The 17,951-nt window shown below is 47.7% G+C and overlaps 1 protein-coding gene across 12 annotated transcripts in view; it reads right to left on the bottom strand.

Annotated features, from left to right (window-relative positions):
• LOC135903595 (uncharacterized) overlaps window positions 1-17,951 on the bottom strand; it is a 1,541,440-nt gene that overhangs the window by 871,084 nt on the left and 652,405 nt on the right. For 9 of the 12 annotated variants that reach the window (XM_070532127.1, XM_065433912.1, XM_070532131.1 and 6 more), the window contains one exon: window positions 6,054-6,144. The exons of the other annotated variants lie outside the window; for them this stretch is intronic. Coding sequence is in view for 2 of the 9 variants with exons in the window: in XM_065433912.1 (XP_065289984.1) it covers window positions 6,054-6,144 (91 nt within the window). In the remaining 7 variants the exon portion in view is untranslated. The remainder of the gene's footprint in view (window positions 1-6,053; window positions 6,145-17,951) is intronic. 12 annotated transcript variants of the gene reach the window in all.

Raw genomic sequence — 17,951 nt, 5'->3', positions numbered from 1 at the left:
CGATAAGAAAAACTCGCAAAAGTCTCGTATATTGCGTGACTCGCACTGGAACGCAGTCATTAGAATACTTTCGGCATTCCACGTGAACTGCTACTGCAGTTTGCATTTTTGTTTGCTGAGGACATTCTTTGCCCAATTTAAATCGCATGAAGTATCTACAATTGCGTCCAATAACTGCATTCCAGCTGCAATGGTTCGTAATGGTACTTAATTCACATAAAGCTTATATTTCATGTGAAGTCAGTACGCAAATAACAGACGCAATAAGTAATTTTTGTAACAGCAGTATTTATATCCTATTACAAACGTTCAATAACTTTTTTCTGTCAAATTGTGTCAACTATGTGCATCGAGAGTAATTTTAAAAATTAGACTGCAAATTTAAAATACTGTTATCTGAGAACAAAAAAAGAAACTAGTAAAAATCTAATTTATCCAGTGTAATTCATTTGCATAACAGCCGGCTCTCTTTCAAACGCGAATTGCGTATGCAATATGCGGGCGCAAAATAATGTAACTGGGAAGACAGGCGCAAGAAACGACGTCGAGGGAAGTATTAACTGGTAGCCAGCACGCGGGAGCAATTGAGCGGAATACGAAAATAGACGTTGCGTATCCAGTTTCTTCTTTATTACCGCCTGTGTCATTGTCTGGTTTAAAAGCGGCAGCGCTGGTGCGTGGAGCAGAGGCACGCATGCAGACACACATTCATCGAGCTTGAAAATTGCGCACACCCGCCACCATCCCAAAAGGCCTTGTCTAAATGTAGAGTCACATACGGTTGCAAGCTCAAGGAGCGCGGTTCCTCGGTTTACAGCAATTCACAACCGCCGTTTCGTAACCAGACGGCACTCCCCGTAGACCCCTCGGCTGAATACGGCGCTGTGGATTGCGTCGAGGCAGTGAGGTAGCCGGGAGCATATAGCAGCGCGATTTGCAGACATGTCATTGACAAATCTATACGATGGTGCTTCCTGATCTAGCGCAAATTAGAAGCTCCCCCATTTAGCGTAAGTATAATATTTGTGAGACACGGAAAAGGTAGGTGGTGCCGTACTGGAGGCTGACATTTTCAGCCGCAGTCATTTGTTTACGGGACTGTCTGAAAGGTCGAGCTGTGCGTATTGCCCTGAGGGAATCATATTGTGTAGCGCGCGAACGGCTGTAGGCGTCAAATTACTTTCCCGCGCCTCTTCCTTGTCAGTTGCTTTTACTGAGACTGAGCTAGGATAAGCTTCTTGCTTATCCGGGCAGTCAAACTCGTAATTTATTTTGATCTAAGATAAAACAATATGGGCAGCCATAAAAAGCTGTGTGAATCTCTTCGTCCCGCTGAACCAGGTCAAGAACGAACTACGACAAAAATTTCAGGTGGGAAGTCGCGCGGTCGATGACATTAATATTAACCAATTGGATAATTTAAGAGGTTTAGGTTTCGTGATAAGGTTGTGAAGGAAGGTGTAACTGGCATTACCAGCTTCCGTACGGTGTGTGTGGATGAATACACAAATATGGTTCCATTATATCTACAGAAACAACGGCCTGAAGTATCTAAAACTCGACTACTTGCGAAACGTGCCTTAAGAATAATTGTTGGCACCCCTCAATGAATGCAAGCTCGGATATTTATCGGCGAGCCATCGTATACGTAACATGGTGAATTTTGTAACTGTTTCCATCGACATGCACCTGCAAGTGCTCCTCAGGCTATTGCTACCCAACTTTGTAAGACCTCATAAAAGTTAACAAATAATAATGCGCTAATATAGATAGCTATTACCTTATGCGAAGGAAAAATGACAGTGAAATATAGGCCTTTTGACGTGATTCTTTTATCCTAACCCTTCCTCGAGCAGTGAGAATTGTAAAGCGGCAGGGTTATCACGCAAATATTTGTTAACAAGAGATTTCTTTTTAGAGCAATTCTTTTTTTTTTCCAGAAAATGCCACTTTGGTAACGAAACCACACAGTTTCCTTATCATTTACTGATTACTTTAGGGGTAGCATTCCATACATTTGACTTGCATAGACATTCGCAGCCGGTTTACCGACTTTTGATGGCGACTGTAAAGCTGCTGCTTATCCAAACAGTGCCGAGAATACGTAACTGGTAGAGCTAGAAACGGCGCCATATTCTTTCCTGTGCCAGGAAGACATTCAAGCTGCAAGAAGCAGTTCGCAGGGTTTGAATTGTCAGCACCGGGGGAAGGATCGGTAACTGTACCCCGCGCCCTTGTTTTCTAATTTCTGCAATGCACTGCACCAACGCTGTGCGATTTCGCACTTCCATTCCTCACTGCTGCCACCCTTTTGCGGAACAGTCCTCTGCTGTCGCGAAACTGCAGTGCACGAAGATGGCGTAGGCGATTCGGGCGTAGCTCTTGGGAATCTTGTCTCGTTCCTTCTGGATTACAAACGCGACACAATGACGCTCCAGCCACTCTTGTTTATAGCCACCAATTATTTTCTGCCTACTTTAGCATTCGTAGACAGATGCCGCGTCAGACAAGCCATGTGATCAAGAAAGCAACAGAGAGAGCCGGAGAGGTTTGCATGTGTATTACTTTTCCTCTTTGCGTAGTGGTAGCTTAGGCTCATAGGTATGCTTTTTTACAGGAATATTCCTTTTTTTTTTGCTCTTTTTCAAGTTTCAAGCGTTCGAAGATATCCTGAATGTGAGTTTGGACGCTCCGTAGATCATGTTACGTGTGCCTGTTGTTGGCAATGCTTACCAAGCACCTTTTTAAGGATGCGCTATGTTTTCGGCTGGATACGTTCCTTGGGACGCGGGGCATTCTAGAGCCTGGACGATGCACATACGGTCCAGTCCCCGCGCCCGAAGTACGTTCATTTGTCTTTCGTCGAGAGAATTGTACTCGAAGCGGCATTGTTTATGTCGTTGACTGTTTGTGGTTGTGTAGGCTCTGCCCGACGTTCTCCGAGCCCGCGTCAAGCCGTATAATATGCTAATCTGTAGTGGTTTTGTAGGCACCGCTTTGAAATTACAAGGTTTGTGCTGGACAAAGAAGACAAGTGCGCGTGTCTATCTGAGGGAGATGTTTCGGGGAATTGTTTCGATGTTCAGGCCGTGGATTGATAAATCCATATTCCACCAGAAAGAGACATCTTGGTTTCTTTTTATGCCTTCGTGGGCACAATGAAAATAAAGCAGCCTATGTGGGACAACCTCCCGTTGTCATTATCGGGTCCTTTGTGCTTACATAGCTGATGGCTATGCTGGATGCACGTGCACGCTTGCATTATGCTCCAAAAATACGGCGTGAGTGCATGATTCGCTCGCATCGATGGCCGGTATATTAGGCATGACATGCATGACGTCTGTAACTAACGTAAAGTAGGCCGTCATAAGATATAATTCGTTGTATTGTCGTTAGAGGCAACGTCCGTTGTCATACTATATCAGATAATAAATCGTACTGAGTACTAGCTTGTTGAGAAAGTGTCGAATTTCGCCCCAATATAACTTATATGAAGGATTATTGAGTAACCCAACATGCAGTCTAACTACGCGATACTTCATTGCATGCTTTCTACCAAGAGGATAGGTTATTTCCCACCATCTTCCAGCTCCTTTCGTTATGCTAGAGGTTATTTCCACTGTGCTTATAAAGTATTGACAGATGCTAGCTCATCTATGTAGTATGCTTTCACTGCTTCCAATGCAAAATATTTGTCTGCATGCCTCAAGTACTTTCAATACTACAAGGAGTCCCAACGCTGAGGCTGCATTAATGCTGCATCAGGTTGTCGGTAACCGACTCGCATCATGATCTTAACTGTGGCCACCAGCTGATCACTTTGTCGATATTCTCATTGCGGTGCATTCCCTGGTCGCATCGTCTGCTAGATCACATGCATTTCATTACAATTTACTAAGGCTGCATATCTTGTTATTTTCGCCCTAATGTTGACCAACGTTTTCTTCAATGCAAAAGAAATTTTTGATGAATGACGGGATTGTCGCGTTACATATAACTCTCTTGTGGAGGAGTAGTCGTTTATCTTCAGGCTTGTGTCAATAGGTTCGCAACAATAATGTCATATATATTTAAAGCAATAATATCGGAACCCCTAGTCTGCCCTCAGAGTCTGCCCGATCCCGAGGAACGTGAACCCCGAGTACCACAAGGAGCGGAGGTTGGCGAGGGCCAGGGCTCTTGTCGACCTCCACGCCAGAGAAGAAGGCGCCGTCTACGTGGATGCGGCAGAGTATCGAGGGAGCAGCGACGCATACGCGGTGATGGCTGTCGGGGCATCGACGGGTGCAACGAAGACCACGGCGAGCGTCCGGACTCGAGAGGCGCACCGGGCGGAGCAGGAGGCCATCGCCTCGGCCGTCTCCGACCCCGGATGCACTACAGTATTTTGTGATTCTAGAACGGCAGTGAAGAACTACGCCAAGGATAGGGTATGTAGTGAGGCCATGCGCATACTGCGCAAGGCCGAAGACATCGGACGCAAGAGTGCTGTGGTGATCAAGTGGTTTCCGGCCCATATGGGCAGTGACGTATTGGAACGCGGGAACGTGAACCACAACGAGACGGCCAACTCGGCCGCACAAGGACTAACTAACCGCGCAGCTGCAAGCACGGTCGACTCGGAGTGTTGGTCGCGGTGCAGTGCCAAGGACGAGATGACCACCTTCAAAGAAATAGTGAAGTGGTACAGACTTGACAGACAGACTATGCCGCCACCTCACCCGGGGCTCACCCGGAAGGAGGCAGTGTTATACAGGCAATTACAGACGGGGTCTCTGCTCACCATGGTACTAGCTAAGCACGTGTGTCCGAGCATGTACGCGAGTGACGTGTGCAGACTGTGCACTAAGGAGAGAGCCACTGAGGCTCACATCCTTTGGGACTGTAGCATAAATCTGCAAGAAGCCAGCGAAAAGACGACGATCCCGCCGCAGCTAGAGGCTGCAATGAGGAGCTATGACCAAGAGACACAGCTCAAGGCCGTCCAGCAGGTCTCGGCAGCTCTAGAGAGGCAGCGACCACGCGAAACTGAGGAGAAGGGGGGCAGCACCCCCAGGAAGGGGGCGGCGGCCCTCTCGGATCCGCGGAAGTAGCGAGGAACCAAGACCTCGAGGAGCACAATACACGAGACTGACATAGTGACCGCGTCGCGGTAAAAGCTTTTCCTCCCTGCGTGGAGGGAGCCTAACCGACTCTGCAGGCATTTTCACTAAAGTTGTTCTCTCTCTCTCTCTCTCTTTTGTCCTCTTTCTTGAAGAACGATGTTTCCGTTTTTTTGGAGGCCACTGTTGCTTTCGGGTGTATGCACTATTTTGCTTTAAATTATGATTCTAAGGGCTTTTTCCAAGGTTCCGCAGGTCTACACTGCTTCTATGGAATCACTCATATAGGGGATTGTATAGAGCTTGTATTTTTTTCCTCCTATTTTGTGGTCCAAACTTTGAGAGACATAAGGCAATATTAAGACGATATCGGCGGTTAGCAACTGATGATTGATACCTTATTATTTCGGATGAGACTACGGTCATTTCATGATTTACACTTCAGGAACAGCATGAGAAATTGCGCGGGGCTGGGGTTTCCTACAAGTAAATCCGATAAGGTATAGCGCAAGATTCAAAACACTTAATATTATTCTGTTCAATTCCTACGATTCAAACTATGTACTCAATTACCTCCGACTACAGCAAACCACAATTATGTTCCCTGCCAGCGTTGGTTGTTTTGTCCTTTGACAAATAGGTTATCCCTACGAGTCAGATTTGGCACGCAAGCTGATCTACAAAGCTTCTTGCAGCAATCTTAACAAGAAAAACCTACATTAGCCAAAATATTTTGCAAGGTGTAAGAACAGGGTTATCTATTACCTGATGCCTTCTGAGGAAGGTCATCTACAGAGAGGCATTGTCTGTTGGTACAGTAAGGTAAGATTAGCAGTCTATTAGCTTGACTGCGCTTTCGAACTTGTTGAATGATTCGAGGGTAGCCATGAAAAGTGTTGAACTTCAGAATGAGCGTATCAATAGTGATTCGTGCCGCTACTAAGTACTCACGTGCGATGACAATTGTTGCACCTGTTGAAGAACATCTCAGGAGGGCAGGGCATGTATTACCCTCTCTGGAGCACGGATGTGCTTGCATCTGCTGGAGAAAAAAGGAAGAGGGTACCAACAAAATACAATAAAAGGTTCCGTGTACCGCTGTAACATGGAGCACCGCAGTACTCCCTGTAATTCTCCAGCAAATAATTTACACATAGTAGGCTGCAATGCTGGGCGAGTTCAAATTGATGCATTGTCTAAATCAGCGCTCAACAACTTATGGTTCATCCTTTAACGAAAGAAGCCGACGTCGCGCGCCGAATATCGACATGTATAAGCTTGAACATTGGGAAAATTCACTTGGGAGGGCTTCTTTCCGGAGAGTAGTCGATCGCTTCATTTTACATATTCTAAATACCGTGCGATCATGTCAACTCCTGGCGTGTACGTTGTTTAGGCAGGTGCTTTAATAAATTATAGTGATGTACACCTAAGCTTCATTTACTTTTGCTAGTTTAGTTATGTATCCCAGCATTTGTGTTACTAATGCTGGGAATATTCTCGCTAATGTATGTTTGTCGGCAAGTACGGTACGAAGATCACTAACTGGCTCGGATATTCTCAAGTGCATCATGAAACAATTTCTGCCGCGAGGCGACATACCAATTTGATACTGTGCTCTAGTTTAGCGGTGTAAGCAGAAGATGCTGTTTTCTCAATAAATAGGGTAAGTTTTCTGTTTCTTAACTCACAAGAAATTTAGAAGAAAGTGCGAACAGCGCACCGTGCAGATTTTGAAGCACTCAGCCTGCGCTAAGTGCCACCACTGTGCAGACAGATAAATTCCATTAAAACTGATTGAACTCGCTTCCAAGTGATGCATATATACCATAATGAAAGTGACCTTGCTCAAAAGAAAACCGCATCTGAATTCCGGAAACCTGGGCCCTACCTGAAACAATACGTATTACAAGCACGAGCAAGCCCATCACGGACCACAGACGACTGTATGACACGGATCAGCTAGCTGTAAAGAAAAATTCAGCTAACACAGCTAGCAGCACGGCTTAAGCATATTTCAAGGAGAAATTAGGACGCACAAAAAAAAAGAAAAGAAAGGAAAGTGCACCATGAGTCGCAAACTAATGTCTCATTTGCTTTTATTTGGAGGTACAATGACCAAGTAACTTAACAGTTTTTAGCCTCCTCCTATGACTGCACAGTAGCCGTATTTAGTTTATGAAAGCATGACAGACATTACTACCTATCTTTTTGGGATGCTATTTGATACAATGCAACTCCAGTTGCAGTGCGGAGTAGCCTATGAATCTCAAAAGCAGTCAACTATCGTACCTGTAACTGTGGAGCAACGTCACCACCAAATGCTTGCACATTTCGTAGTTGCTCTCTACGCACAAGCACATCCGTTTTTTAGCCTCTGGCTTGATTGAAGACAGCCCTTGTTATTATTTTTAAAAAAAGGAGGAGGCATCGATTGTGACAGCCAATTGCTCATCAGCCATATGAATTTTACGGCCTGTTTATTGGCTGTGTAAATTTCCAGCATTAGCTTACTAACTAAATTAACAAGCATGGTGTCCCGCGCACACAAGCAAATATGAACCCATCCCACTATATGGCCTGCAGAAGCTCGCTATCAAAACGCTCGAGTGAGGAAGCCCGGTAGCAGGAGCCAGCAAATTGACCGAATTGACCTTCGTATTGCCTCTCTCTTCAACGCCAGCTTACCACCGAGAACACAGCGCAAGCGAAGCTGTCGGCCCTCGGTGCGCCTAGGCGCCTATAGAGACCCTGTCCCCATCGCATATCGCTTTCAAGATAGGGCCCCCGCAGCTGCACGCGATCACGCCATACGCAGCAACCGCCAGAGTAAAACGTCCTTCTCTCCCTGCAGTGTCTTGTGAGCGACAGAAGAGGGCATGCTTCCTCCGCGCTTTCCTTCTTTGCGTGCGCGTAATTGCGCCGCCATCGGCGACTCACCTTCGCACGCTTTAACTACCGCGCTTTCCCTACGGCACACGCTTTACTCCAGGATACGGCACGCCGGGACGATGTTATAGCCCTTGGACTTTGCACGGCAGATCACGGGGACGCCGACGGCAGAAGTGCGCCTGGAGTTTCCATATAGTTGTACCGCAATAAAATGTGAAGCGGCTTCCTATTCAGGCCTTACGCTTTTATGTATAGCGCAACTATTTCTGGGGTTTCGCCGCTGAAATCCTTCAGACCAATCAGTGAGCGGATTTGTAGCAATACCTCTGTATTTGCAGGTACCTTGTGAAACATTGCCTCATGTCTTATTGCCAAAAGAGAGGAATCGTCAATATAGTGGCCGCTGCGGAAGAGGACACGTTGACTATAACCCACCGGAAACGCAGCTTTAGCCAAGAATTCTTACTGGGGGTCTCACGGATCTAAGTAATTTGTCTGGCGCCAGTATTGCATTTCCATTGAGAGTGGGAAATGACCTTTATCAAAAAAATTTGAAGAAAAAAGAAGTGAATGAGCGAAAAACAAAAACGCTACAATATCTACCAGACATGCATCCAAGATTTTTGCTGGAGGAAATAAACTCATCCTCTTGAACAGGCCGTTTTCGCCTGTCTGCTTTGAGGATGTGTGGTTGCTGGGAATTCAAAGCCCTTAGGTCAAGTTTAGTTTCTACTGGGGACGCGCAGTTCCTACTGCCGGACTGAGTGGATATTGTGTCTGAAGAATAAAGGTATGTATGTTTGTTTCCCTGAAACTCTAAGTGCGCGTTGATTCATATTTGTACGCGCAAGGAAGAGAAATGAGAAAAGAGAAAAGCAAGCACACGGGGTACGCCTTGCTGAGGCATTGGTCCAACCGAATGATGACGACGCGTAACATTTTGGTCAGGATAGCAGTAACGTTCCAGGAAACCTTGAGCAACGCGCCGCATCATGCGCATGTTTCATGCAAGAGACCTTAAAGCCGTCGTATTTGTTTCTGCTGGGCTGTCAGTCTCAATATTAAGCATCTTATGTAACAGATGGTATACCAGCACAAACAACATTCTCGGAGAGGCGGTACATTGAGTTAAGGAATAATATGTTTCTTATATAGTATTCTTTAGGAGGAATAATTTGTTACTTATAGATTATTGATTCCTTAAAGGTTTGATCCATTTTGATAAATTGAAATACGCGCTCTATGTCCCAGTTTCTCAGGCTTTGTTTTCGACGAAATTATCTTCTTACAGTGGCGTGTACCCCGCGAAAATACCAAACTTTAGGACGACACTTGGATACACAGATTCAATTTTTATTGTTAGTGCAGGGGCATTAAAACAAACAGAATCCTAGATCCCGCCCCAATTCCATCCACTCCATCCCAAGTATCGCGTGTGACGGAAGGCGGCGCGTTTGCTCCCCGCTTTTCTCCTTTGCGCACGCAAGACTGAGCCACCATCGTTGGCTCACCCAATCCAGCCCCTCTACTCTTTCACTCGCACGTACAGTATGCGGCGCATGGTCACGACGTTACTGCCTTGAGACTTCATACGAAACATGAGGGCGACGGCAACAGCAGGAATGCGCCTGCAGTCTTCATATAATTGCTATCACAATATTATAATAATAGTATCCGGCAACCGAAGCGTGCAGTGGCTGATTACTGTCCGCAAAAGAAGTAACAAGCTGTCACCATGCGACAATTCACTGCGCCGCAATAATGTATGTTTCTTTTTCCTTTTGTGGGGCGGTGGCACCCAAATGAAAAAGAAAAATGTAAAGGTGAGTACATCGGCCACAATCTAATGCCTATTTTTGGCACCTAATTTGGCTACCGAATGAATGTCGAAGAAAACGTGAGGCCCTTGGTCCACCGAGAACCATACGCATAGTGCTCGGTATTTTACACCGGCGAGACAAGACTTTCCGATGAGGTTGCGCTCAAGCGAACACGGTATAATCCGCCAAGTCTTCACAGTGATGGCGGTGAGTGACCATTGCTTCTTCTTCTCGTCTGCTATCCAGAAGGCGTCCAAAACTCTGCCAGGCATAAATTCACTCGGCCAGAGAAAACCACGCGCGCACCGAAGTACGCCGCGCGGTGGTTTCGGGGCAACACAAGAAAAACGCATGCGCTCTGGCTGGCTCTGGCAGCCCGCGGGTAGGGTAGCGAGAATAAAAAAAAAAATTAAGAGGCACAATGTGTAAAATAAAAAAAGATAAAAGTCATTGCAGAAAAAATTCATAAGAACGTAGTCACCCTGACTGGCTTCAGTGTCTTGACATGGATACTTTGGCGTAGGTGAAAAAAAGATATTTTTTTATGTGACATGATGGCACAATGAATCACCACAACGCTTCGTCTCATCGTATCTCGCTGTGCGCTTTGTCAACTTGTCTGATAGTGTCTTGATTTGGCTTGTCTCGTTGTATGTTCCAATCTAAGACTTTAGAACAGTCAATGCACCTTTGGCGTCAAATGTTTATAACAACATTAAGCCCACAAAGATCCGGAATCGAAAATATAAAGCACGACTTTGTAAATATCAATGAACCTTTCGCATCAAAAGTTTGTTAGAACTTTATACCCATAAAGTGTCAGAATTGAAATCCAAGCGCTCCCGATTCCGTGGCCTCAGCGAGATGCCGCGACGAGCCCGCCCGTCACGCCTTTGGAACTTTGTGCTCGGATGGAGCTCCTTGCGTTACGATATGTGACTCCCGGTGCATGGGCATTGTCGTGAAATCCAGCCCGATTTCGCAATGTTCGCGCTAAAATGTTTTTTTGAGCATGAAAAGACAAAATCGAGCATGATTTCCGGCGCCGGGGGGTTGTTTTTGCCGGTGGCGCACGGACAGCACGAAAGAATTTCGGGAGGGGGGGGGGGGGGGGGACTGAAGCCCATAAGCCCACATACTCAGTACGGCTGACGATAAAAGATGCAGTAAACAGGGAGCCAATAGAGATGAACGCGTCGATGCACCGCACCACGTGCCATGCAGTCAGGTCTAACGTCGCCACAGCCTGCAACGATATCTTGCTTTATTCATCAGCCTGCTGTGACTGTCTAACGCAAACATAATTATTTTAAATTAATATAGGAAGACCAATGACTCTTAGCCATGTTTCGGGTAGTGAATTAATTTCCGCCTCCTCTTTACATAAATTCTGCATGCGCCTGGGGACAAGTCGATAGCGCTGGACAACGTGTGACCATGACATTTATGAAGTGGCCTATGCCGAACGGAATCGGGGACTGTTATATTTCTTTTTATTTATAGGAACTCGAACGGATCCAGAAAGAAATCAGAGCGCGTTGTACCCCAACCGACGTTTTTATCGGTTTAAACGGTTGTCACGAAACGCTGGTGTTTGTGAATGAATATCGTTAAAGCGTGAGCGAGTACTTGTGTGCGGGAGCAGAAGAGTGTGCAAGTGTGTTTGCGGAAGTTCTGTTTTAGGCTTGCTTGTAAAACTTGTGCACCAAGTTTTACATGCAAGTCAAAGAACTCCAGCAAATTCGCCGTCGCTCCTTGACTCTCCGCCGACGCAGCAGAAGTTTATACAGCTTGATCAGGTGCATGTCGTCTTCAACAACCTTTCAGAATCTCTCTGCCCATGAATGAAGATTATAACGAAAATGCTCGACGTGTATTATGAATTCTTCGAAGCCTTAAAGAGGGTTATGAAAAAACTTTGAATTAAGTACGCTTCTGTTTAACTCTAATGTTGATAAAGCATGAAAAAGATCTGCTCATTTTATATCAGCCACAACTATCGGTCGAAAGTAGCTGCGTCACGTATTCAACTTCGCAAACGAATTTGCAATATTGTTGCAGGAAGAAAGCAGGCCCACGAATGTAAAATAATGTATATTTACAAGTGAGGTTAATGGGGTTCAGGCAAGTGCCAGACTTCGTCTTCCTCTCGACCAATCCAACTTTTTCCTTCACTTCACCGTAACATCACCCTCCCGGTGGAGTAGCGCCGTCCCGGTGCAATTTATGGAGCCTCACTTAATGGGGGGACATGGGGCTTCAGCCTGGCGACGTGAACAACATCGCTGGTGACGTTGGAATGCACTGAAGGCTGACCGACTGGGGCGATCTCGTAAGTCACGTCGGACAATTGGCGTAAGATCTGGTACGGTCCAGAATAACGGGAAAGTAGTTTTTCGGACAAGCCGACGCGACGTGAAGGCGTCCAGAGAAGGACAAGGGAACCAGGTGAAAAATGGGAGTCTCGGTGCCGAAGGTCGTAGCGTCGCTTTTGAGAAGCTTGCGAGACTGAGGCGATGACGGGCGACTTCTCGAGCGTGGGCGGCTAAGTCAATAGCATCGCGAGCGTAATCAGTGCTGGGTGATTGTACTGCGGAAGGTAGCAACGTGTCAAAGGGCAAGGTGGGGTCGCGGCCATACAACAGGTAAAATGGTGAAAATCCGGCAGTATCGTGACGTGACGAGTTGTATGCGAAAGTGTTGTATGGTAAAGCGACGTCCCAGTCACGGTGATCGTCGGAAACGTACATGGCCAGCATTTCAGTTAGCCTGCGGTTGAGTCGCTCGGTGAGGCCGTTCGTTTGAGGGTGGTACGCCGTAGCAATCTGGTGTTGCGTAGAATAGGAGCGGAGCCAATCATCGACGACCTTCGATAGAAAGTAGCGGCCGCGATCCGTCAGCAACTGGTGAAGGGTGCCGTGGTGTAGGATGACGTCGTATAGTAAGAAGTTGGCGACATCTGTAGCGCAGCTGGTTGGTAGCGCTCGTGCGATGGCATATCCCATGGCATAATCGGTTGCCACCGCAATCCATTTGTTTCCTTTGATGGAAATTGGAAAGGGGCCAAGGAGGTCTAGGCCCACAGGGAAGAAGGGCTCTGTAGGGATGTCAATTGGTTGCAGCAAACCAGCGGGAGGCATAGCAGGCGTCTTCCGGCGCTGACACAGGTCGCAAGAAGTGACATAACGGCGCACAGAGCGATAAATGCCGGGCCAGAAGAAGCGTCGCCGCAGGCGGTCGTATGTTCGAGTGATGCCCAGATGTCCAGCAGTAGGAGCGTCGTGAAGTTGCTGGAGCACGGCTAGTCGAAGGTGCTTGGGAACGACTAGGAGGAGCTGCGGGCCGTCAGGACGAACGCTACGACGGTATAAAGTTCCATCGCGGAAGGTGAACATCCAGAGGGACGGGTCATTGGGCGAGGAGCTTAGGCGTTCCATAAGCGTTCGAAGAACAGGATCTTTGCGCTGCTCGTCGCCAATATGGAGGAAGCCGCAGAGGGATAGAACACTGATGTCCGAGTCTGCATCGGTATATCGGTATGTATATTCTTGTAGACGCAAGGCGCAACGTGCAAGTCGTCCAGTGGGGTCCTTCAAAGAGGAGAGCCAGCAGAGGGCATGATGATCGGTTACGACGCAGAAGCGCCGACCGAAAAGGTACGGCCGAAATTTCGCGACCACCCATACGAGCGCGAGACATTCTCTCTCAGTAATGCAGGAATTTCGCTCGGACGTGGAAAGAAGGCGGCTAGCGTAAGCGATGACACGGTCTTGGCCCTGCTGACGCTGAGCGAGGACAGCGCCGATTCCATGACCACTCGCGTCAGTTCGTACTTCAGTGGGCGCAGAAGGGTCAAAGTGTGACAGAATTGGGGAAGTTGTAAGCCGCTCAATCAGGGTGGAGAACGCTTTCTCCTGCAGTCGTCCCCAAGAGAAAGAGACGGCTTTCTTAAGAAGGTCAGTGAGAGGGTGAGCTATGTCAGCAAAATTTTCCACAAAACGCCGGAACTAAGAGCATAAGCCCAGTAAACTACGGACATTGTTGGTTGAACAAGGTACAGGAAAATTTCGCACGGCGTGAACTTTCTGTGGATCAGGTTGGATTCCGGCGGCGTTGACGAGACGGCAGAGCATGTTAATTTCACGGCGACCGAAATGGCACCTGGAGGAGTTTAGCTGAAGGCCAGCCCTGCGAAACACGGAGAGTATGGTTGTGAGACGCCGCAGATGGCTCTCAAAGTTCGGCGAAAATACAATCACATCGTCGAGGTAACAGAGGCATGTAGACCACTTCAAGCCGCGCAAGAGAGAGAACATCATGCTCTCGAATGTAGCTGGCGCATTGCATAATCCAAAGGGCATGACCTTAAATTGGTACAGACCATCCGGAGTGACGAAGGCGGTTTTCTCGCGGTCCATCTCATCGACGCTAATCTGCCAATAGCCGGAGCGGAGGTCAATTGACGAAAAATATTGAGATCCATGAAGGCAGTCAAGAGCGTCATCAATGCGAGGCAGGGGAAAAACATCCTTCTTTGTTATTCTGTTGCGGTGACGGTAGTCAACGCAGAAGCGCCTTGAGTTGTCTTTCTTCTTTACTAATACAACTGGTGATGCCCACGGGCTACTGGAAGGTGCAATGATGTCCTTGTCCAGCATCCTATCTACCTCTTTTCGTATGATGGCCCTTTCTGTTGCGGAGACACGATATGGCCGCCTATGAATGGGGCTGGCGTCACCGGTGTTGATGCGATGCGTGACAACAGATGTCTGACCAAGTGGACGGTCGTCGAAATCAAAGATGTCCCGATAAGATGACAGGAGGTGAAGAAGAGCTGCGGGTTGCTCGGAAGGAAGGTTTGGGGCGATCATCTTAGAAACATCGTCCGTAGGCGTCGAGGACGGAGGAGTGGGGGACAAAGGTCCGTTGGTACTGAGGAAGGATTCAGAGGTCAAAGAAGAAACCTCAAATTCTTCCAAAGGAGTGATATTCGCTATGGCGATACCGTGTGGCAGCACATGCGACGAAAATCCAAAATTGAGGATGGGCACGCGAGCGCAGTTTTCGCGGATCCGGACTAAGGTGCTCGGCAGGGCAATATTGCGCGACAAAACCACGTCAGTAAGCGGCGACACGACGTACTCGCCATCAGGTACGGGAGGACAGGGCGTCAGGAGGACATTTGTAGCCGCTTGTGGAGACAGCCTTGCAAACTCAGCTGAACATAAGCGATGTGAAGCGCAAGTTGTTGCGTCGGCAGGAAGCGGCAGATCCAACTGTACAACACCTGTGGAGCAGTCAATTTGGGCAGAGTGTTTGGAAAGGAAGTCGAGGCCGAGAATTAGGTCGTGCGGCCAGTGTTCAAGGACGATAAATAGAACAAAGGTATAATGGCCCCCAATGGTCACACGTGCTGTGCACATTCCAAGGACAGGTGAAGTACTCCCATCGGCGACTCGCACAGTGCCCAGTACGGCGGGTGTCAGAACCTTCTTGAGCCTTCGGCGGAGAGCAGCGCTCATAACTGAAAGCTGCGCTCCTGCATCAACGAGAGATCTAACAGGAACACCATCAACTTCAATGTCCAGTAGGTTTCCACACGTAGGCAGGGTCAACAGAAAATTTGTGGGCCAGGTCGTAGATGCAGCTTCACCTCCGGGAGCTGCACCGCCTAGTTTCCCGAAGCGAAGCGACCGGTTGCAGAAGGGGACGAAGAGCGTTGAATGAGAGGCGAACGGGACCTACGACCTTGCGGAGACGGCGAGCGGCTGGATCTTGGTGGAGCACTGTCGGCGTTGATGTTCCTAGACGGCGGATAGGGCGAGAAAGTGCGATTGTCTGGTACTTGGCGGTAGTGACTCGGAGACGACCACCGAGGAGGCGACGACCAACGGTTACGGCAATGACGGGCGATGTGTCCAATACCGGAACAATTAAAGCAGATGGGTTTATCATCCGCTGTGCGCCAGTCAGCTGGGTTGTGACGGCGTGACGGAAAGCATTGCGTCTGAGAGCGAGCGGCCGGAAAAATCTGGTAGGTGTTTGTATGGCGGACCGAGCAGAGAGATGGAATGCCCAAACGTGCTATTTCCTCCCGAACGACCGCTTGTACAAGGGAGATAGCGGGCATGCTTTCCCGACAGTCGGGACGAACTGGAGCCGGAGCCATGACCTCAAGCTCATGGCGAACGATGCGCGTGATATCTTCCGGTCCTGCGGGCTGAACGAACCGCGGCGGGTCTTCGCAAGAAGATGTCGCGGCGGTATTGGGCAGCCGGTCGAAAGTTTGAGCGATGCGGCGGCCCTTCGCTTGTTCGAAGCGCCGGCACTCCTTTACACTTGCATCCACAGTGGCACAATCCTTACACATTAGGAGATTGAAGGCATCGTCTGCAATACCTTTAAGTATGTGACCAATCTTGTCTGCCTCGGTCATGTTGTCATCAGCCTTGCGACAGAGGGCCAGCACATCCTGTATATACATGACATAGGATTCTGTGGACGTCTGAGCGCGGCACGCTAGTTTTTTTTAACTGCCTGCTGACAACCGACAGGTCTACCAAACAGGTCTCGCATTTTTTCTTTGCAGACATCCCAGCTCGTTAGGTCAGCTTCGTGTGTGTCGTACCACTGCTTCGCAGTTCCTCTTAGATAAAATATCACGTTTGCAAGCATCATTGTTGGATCCCACCTGTTGTTGTCGCACACTCGCTCGTACATCGTAAGCCAGTCCTCGACGTCGGCGTTGTCCGTGCCACAAGATGTCCCTGGGTCCCGCGGTTAAGTGAGGATAACCGTTGGCACGGGCTGCTGAGGCATTGTCGCTTCTGTCGGTTGATTTGCCATTGTGGCGGCAGGTAGATGACGTCCGCTGCGAAGTTCCGTGATTGTACCCCACACCTTCCACCAAAATGTTGCAGGAAGAAAGCAGGCCCACGAATGTAAAATAATGTACATTTACAAGTGAGGTTAATGGCGTTCAGGCAAGTGCCAGACTTCGTCTTCCTCTCGACCAATCCAACTTCTTCCTTCACTTCACCGTAACAATATTATTGCCCCAAGGAGGTTTGCTTGCCCTTGTACGCGCCACGTTTGAATTTGGTGTCAATTAAAGTTGTGACACGGTCAGGGGTTTTATTTTGTGCTACTTGTAAAACACGCTTATAACGCCCCGGACCACTTGCTTACGTAATGTGTTGCTAACACCGCAAATAGCTCACAGCTAACGTCGCCTACACATGAGCTGTGGCGTGCCCATTACGACAGGCAAATATTTGCTTGTTTTTACTTGTTTCTCTTTTTTCTGTTCGCTAGAAGTACTAACAGGAAATTGTCGCTATCTGTGCTTAGTGTGCGATGAGTGGCTTCCAGACCAAGTCAGGCCAAGACGCATAGCCTACATGCTTAGAGCGTAACTGCACCTACAGCCTAGGTTCTTGCTCAAATGTTAGTGAGATAGCGTTTAAGCTCAACGACGAACAGGCAAGAATGAGCTGAAAATGCCAAACACACCTCGTTCTAACAGGAAAACAAACCCTGGCATCCGTAGCCAGAAAAAGAAACAGTCCGCCTTTGGAAAGGTTATATTTAAAAAAAAACGAAAGCTGGCCGAAGTATATCAAATAAAGTGAATATAGTCGATGCATAGGGGCGAATCTAGTATTCATGAAATAAAGAGTAATTGGTGTGGCCATGCATGATACTTACAACTTAAACCTGATCAAAAGGTCACGAATTTCGACCATAGTAACTTCATTTACGCACGATTCAACCTATTAAGTTGACATTTCTAAGCCTCACAAAAAAACGAGGAATGTTTACTTGCAAAACACGTCGCGTAAGATCGTACTCCGTGGTTTATTATGCACATTTTGTGGCCCATTTTTGTGGCACATGATAATAAAACAAGCTAAGAGATGTTAAGCGCTTCTTTGATTGAGCACTGTGCAAACACAAGCGCTACATAGACTCATCTGCGTCTACTGATAAGCATCTCGCTTAAACTCTGCCTTGGGCGTGCGTAATGAAGCATCATATGAAAATATCCGGCAGCATTGATCTTTTTAAACATCATTATTTTTACTATTCCAAACATAGCTCTCATAAAAAGGCTGACGTCGCGTTTTTTTTTTTTTAC

The sequence above is a fragment of the Dermacentor albipictus genome, chromosome 1 (genome assembly GCF_038994185.2).
Source record: "Dermacentor albipictus isolate Rhodes 1998 colony chromosome 1, USDA_Dalb.pri_finalv2, whole genome shotgun sequence".
In the NCBI taxonomy this organism is placed as follows: Eukaryota; Metazoa; Arthropoda; class Arachnida; order Ixodida; family Ixodidae; genus Dermacentor; species Dermacentor albipictus.
The sequence above is the reverse complement of the archived record's forward strand: the minus strand, read 5'-3'. Positions and strand labels throughout refer to the sequence as shown.